At 30.8% G+C, this 5629-nt stretch overlaps 1 protein-coding gene across 1 annotated transcript in view; it reads right to left on the bottom strand.

Moving 5' to 3' along the window:
* The window catches only part of LOC111711092 (uncharacterized), an 11507-nt gene extending 6241 nt beyond the window's left edge, over window positions 1-5266 (bottom strand). The window contains exons 1-5 of the mRNA XM_023485347.1: window positions 5201-5266; window positions 3967-4035; window positions 1668-1799; window positions 1519-1569; window positions 377-424 (exon numbers count right to left, since the gene is read on the bottom strand). Of these exons, the coding sequence (XP_023341115.1) occupies window positions 377-424; window positions 1519-1569; window positions 1668-1799; window positions 3967-4035; window positions 5201-5266 (366 nt within the window). The remainder of the gene's footprint in view (window positions 1-376; window positions 425-1518; window positions 1570-1667; window positions 1800-3966; window positions 4036-5200) is intronic.
* Window positions 5267-5629: the final 363 nt, after the last annotated feature.

The following is a 5629-nucleotide window of genomic DNA, read 5'->3' as shown; positions in this document are numbered from 1 at the left end:
TTGGTATTAATAGTTTACGAGCTTGTGTCAGTGTTGACATTGATAGCTGACGAGATCGTGCCCGTGATTGGCATTGATGGTTTACGAGCTTGTGTCAGTGTTGACATTGATAGCTGACGAGATCGTGCCCGTGATTGGCATTGATGGTTTACGAGCTTGTGTCAGTGTTGACATTTATAGCTGACGAGATCGTGCCCGTGATTGGCATTGGTAGTTTACGAGCTTGTGTCCGTACTGACATTGATAGCTGATGAGTTGTACCTGGATTGACACGGGTTTGGGAGCAGTTTTAAGTGTAGGGCATTTACTAAAAGTTAACCCTTTATGTTCTGAGGTTGTCAAGAATGAGAAAAATATTTTAAAAATTTATTCAAACCTTTTTAACCTTCTCACACTTCTCTCCCTTCACTGGGTAGCAAGTAGTCTAGAAAAATATATAAAATAAGAATTCTAAAATGTAAGACATGTTTAAAAATAAAGGAACTGAGTTTTTGCCAGAAACTCAAATTTTCTAATCAAATATCCTTGCAAATGAATGTCGTAGACCTTAAAGGTATTTTAATTTATGAATTCTATTAGATCAGACAATCAAAGTTTGAAATATGAAAGGTTTCCGCCATCAGGTTGCAAAGATATAGGGATTAGACAACTTGATTTTGTTGCAAGGACTCCGTCCCTTTCCAGCAAAAAAAAACAATAGTAATTTCTAGCATATTTGGTGGGGCCTCAAATATAACTGTTGCAAGGACACTGATAAAAATCTTTAAGTCTACATTATATAAATATCATGTGTTAGTAATAAATTACTTTTTATAGTATTTGCACAAAATATTGTGGAATAAATATTGAGCTTTTTTGGATTTTTTTTTCTTTTTTTCTCTGATTTATGAAGCATTAACATATTAAAAAATTAAGTTATTTTATTTTTCAAATAATTTTACAAAAGTTGCTACAAAATCGAGTTTAATAATTCCTATATCTGCCTTTGACATTTGTGAACCTTTGACATTTTAAACTTAGATTATTCGATCTAACAGAATTTATAATTTGACATATTCAAATTCTACGAATTTATATTGCAAAGATAAAGGGATTAGAAATTCAGATTAAAAATATCATAAAAATAAGAAAGAAAATAAACATTTCATCAATTTGTTTTCATGTAATAAAACCCCTTCCTATGGTTTTGACAGGAATGAAAGAGATGAAAAAGTAGTTAACTCAGTAGAAACGAGTAGACCGAAAAATTAATGAAATTAAAGTGTTGTTCACTCAACTGTAACACCGCTATTTGAAACTTCAAATATTTTATGAGAAATCATGGCAACATTAACAAAAAACAGCGGGAGGCATAAAACTTTTAATTTTTAAAAGTCTTAAATCTTGAATTAATCGATTAATATTTATTAAAGAACGTGTTCCAGCTATCCCAAAATTGTTGTATCCTGTTCTTAAGGGGGTTGAATGGAGAACAGATTTTTTAACTAAAAATTTTAATGCTAATTTTTAAATTTTAACCTGTGGTGTATTATGGCAAACTGTCTCAGGATAGCAGGTTTTGGCAGGAATCTGAAAATCACATTTGAACATGATTTTCGCCGTTTTGAATTCCCGCCATCTTGAAAAATGGCACAATCAGCTGATTCTATAGAATATGATTTTGGTACCTGCTGACATTCTTGTTGATATCCGTACTGTGTCTGGCAGACTGTTTGATAAATCTCTGTACACTTCTCATTTGTTTTGCAGTGTTTGTGGTAATTTGTTGTACACTTCTCGTCAAAAACAGGATGACACTCCTGTACATAAACTACTTTTAAAACTGTTTCGTTTTTGTCTTTGGAACAAAATCATATATTTAAATTTCAATATCTTTAGAAGTGATAGAACCTGATGTTGTAAGCCTTTGATATTTCAAACTCAGATTTTTTGATCTAATTCATAGTTTGAAATATTTAAGGTCTGCAACATTTGGTTCAAAAGATATAGTGATTAGAAAATCAGAGTATGTGACTCAATTCCTTTATGTACACACATGGTGTCTTAAATATTATCACTGTCTAATATTTTTGTGTTTTAAACGTTTATTCATTCCTTTCACTAAAAATAAAACGTTACGGGAGCCCTAAATATAGCCACAGAAACAAAATATTCGATTTTAATTTTTTTTTCATTTTTATGAACGAAATTATATGTAACCAATTTATTTCAAATAAAATAGAGTTGAGATTTATTATGAAACAGTGCGAATATATTAATAAAGGTGCAAATCGATAGTGAGCTTGATTTAGTTTCATTTTCAGGAACAATCCCTTTGAAATAAAATCAGAGAATTTTAGAACACTTCAAGGTAAAACTGCAGCTATAAATCTTTGCAAGTACTAAATATTTGAGTTTGCGCAAATTTTTATCAAATATATCATTGCTTTATTATCTTTCAAAGTATTTTCTTTAAATACAAAGGAATTGCAAGTCTTCGTCACAAACTTTAATTCTTTAATCCTGTATCTCTGCAACGTGGTTTTAATCTTAGATTATTTGATCTAACAGAATTTAGAGTTAGAATTTTCTAAGGTTCTATGACATTGGGTTGCAAAGATATAGGTAATAGAAAATCTGAGTTGGTGGCAAAGATTCAAATCATTTTAATTTGTTTCTTATAAAATAAACATGGGAATACTTTTAAGAAACTTTTATAAAATCATTTGGAGGGTGACATTTGTAACCTCCTTTTGACGGAAAAATATCAAATGCCAAATGATCAAATGCCTAATTATGGGGTACGAATGCAGTACGTTTCAATTAGGTCTACAAGCTAGAAATGTAAACAATCAGAGAAAAATCATAACAACGGATCGTACTGCATTGTTCATCTCAAAACCGGTTAAATGTCAACAACAAAGAGAAAACAAAGAGGAGAAGATAAGAGATAAGGAAAGAGAAGAAAAGAGATAAGAGAACAGAAGAGTAGAGAAGAGAAGAGAAGAGATAAGAGAACAGAAGAGTGGAGAAGAGAAGAAAAAGAATAAGATAAGAAAAAAGAGAAGAAAAAATAAAAGAAAAAAAAAACAGAAAAGAAAGGAGAAGAAAAAAGAAGAGAAGAAAATAGAAGAGAAGAGTAGACCATAGAAGAGAAGAGAAAGAAGAAAAAATAGATTGTTTGAAAGAAAGAGGTTGCATTTTACAGAAGTTTTATCATAAAAATATGTTTAAGAATAACTTAAACTTTAAAATTAACTTTATTGTAAAATTGTATAATATTTTTGAAAAAAATAGTTGTCCTAACTGTTTAACGTACATTTTTTGATCATTTAAAGATTTTTGATCATTTGGCATTTGATATTCTGATATTTTGCCTTTTGACCAATATTACCGACCTCTGATTCTCTCACTAGAGTTACTTAACATCTCTTGGCACAGTAATACCCAAGGAGAATTAAATACAAGGAGGGGGAAATAGGGTTTCCGTACACTTTGCTGTGACGTTTTTGGACTGCTGGAGAACTAGTTTTTGCGTAACAACAATAATAAAGATTGTAAACTTAATAACACAAATGATAAACAGACATTTGGTGCATATCTGTCGTTAGATGAAGATTCACCGTATACTAACTCATGTTTGTTTACATTAGATCGGCTGCCTTTATTATTGTTGTTACGCAAAAACTAGCAAAGTGTACGGAAACCCTATTGCCCCCTCCTTGTATTCAATTCTCCTTGGTAATACAGTAAAATATCACCGCTCTGCGAAGTTTTCGTGAAAAAATCGCTCATTTTCAACTCAAAAGACGATACAATTGTGTACAACTTCTTTTTCGGGAAATTAAAAAGATTCTCTCGACACATTCTCTGGATGTTTTGTAGGCAAAATTGGTCTTGGGAACCAATTAAAGTAAATTTCTCTTAACTTCCCTGTAAAGTAAGAGAAACTAATTATTTTTCAAAAAGTTTTTTAATAAAACTTACCTTAAACCATTTAGGTTGATAAACTGTAATATGAAACTTTCGGCACTTTTGACACTCAATCTCCTTCGCCTAGAGAAATACAGGGATATCTATTAACATCTGACTTAAGTTGGAACTTTATAAATGGTGTTCAAGTTGAACCGGTTCAAACTGGTCTGGTTCAAGCTCAAAAAGCTATAGAAAATATTGATTTTCCTGATTTAAAACCAACCACTAACCTAGTCCATCTACCTAACCTAGTCCATCTACCTAACCTAGTCCATCTACCTAACACTCAATCATAAATTTCATATTTTCAAAACTAATTTTATCAATATAAGATGGTAAAATATTTCTGATAACATAACTCAAATCCTAATTTTCACTTTATCCTCGCAATCTATGATGTTTCCAACATATGCTAATTCATATTATAGCTAAAGCTTAAGATATCAAACATTTAAAATTCAGTGATGGTGATGGACCAAACCTCTGTAGAGTAAAAAAGTAGATGTTAGTTCCACATTTATTGAAAATATATTTCGGTCTGGGTTGACCCTCGTCAGTTCTTGAGATTGTTTCTTCACAAAGATTAAAAACAAACATATAAACCATCAGAGCTGAGAACTTTAGAATGGTGGATATCGAGATTAATGCTTTATCCCCTCTGTTTCTTAATATCGAGACTAACCTAATTTTGTACTTATATCCTGAAATTCAACCAATCAGAGCCGCATATGTGAAGCCAATAAAGGAATTGAGTTTTTAACACTAAATCTGATTTTATAACCCCCATATCTTTGTGACCCGATGTCGATTTCCTTAGATATTTCAAACTATGAATTTTATTGGATCAATTAGTGTAAGTTTGAAATATCAATGGGTTAAATCATCATATTGCAAAGATATAGGGATTAAAAAATTTGAGTTTGTGGGAAAGAATCAGTAACTTTGAAATTTTGCACGCCATTTAAGATCAATATAATTAATATACAGAAACGGGAAGGACTCTTTATCCGAAAAAGAATGGATTAAGTAAGAAATCAAAAGTGTCCACATTGGATATTCGGATTAAGCAGCCGGGATCAATGGTATCCCATTCTAAAGTTCCCAGCTCTGGTTGGAAAGATAAAGAGATAAGATAAATAGTTTCTGTCACAAGAAATCAGTTCTTTCACATAAATCGTATTCTCAATCACTTGATTCAAGTCACGTTAGAGCTATCATTAAAATGATTTTTCGTGTTTTTTTTTACCTTTTTTGGAACAATAATAGGTTTCTGAACACATTTCGTTTCATAATGCTCCTGAAGTATTATCATTATTATTGTTATAATTATTATTATGTTTCCGAATATTTATCATATATTATTATGGATGTGATTACAAATTATTCATCAAATTATTACTGTTAATTTTTTGATTCTTATCATATTTAATAGTGTTGATATTGTACAATGTTCATTAATATTCATTATCCCCTTCATGATAAACAAACATTGCTCTCTTTTATATTACACAGAAAAACATTGAAAATAGATTTCGGTATTTTTGTATATCCTCAGTTGTCAAACAGAAAATAAAGTAAATTAGAATGTGAGAATGTTCTACGGCTGCCCGTGGGGGTTAAAAGAAACGTTTGTATGAATAATTAGGTTAACCTTAAAGCATGGTGGTTAAAACTG

Source organism: Eurytemora carolleeae, unplaced genomic scaffold (genome assembly GCF_000591075.1).
Source record: "Eurytemora carolleeae unplaced genomic scaffold, Eaff_2.0 scaffold32, whole genome shotgun sequence".
Taxonomy (NCBI): Eukaryota; Metazoa; Arthropoda; class Copepoda; order Calanoida; family Temoridae; genus Eurytemora; species Eurytemora carolleeae.
This window is presented reverse-complemented; position numbering and strand designations above follow the sequence as displayed.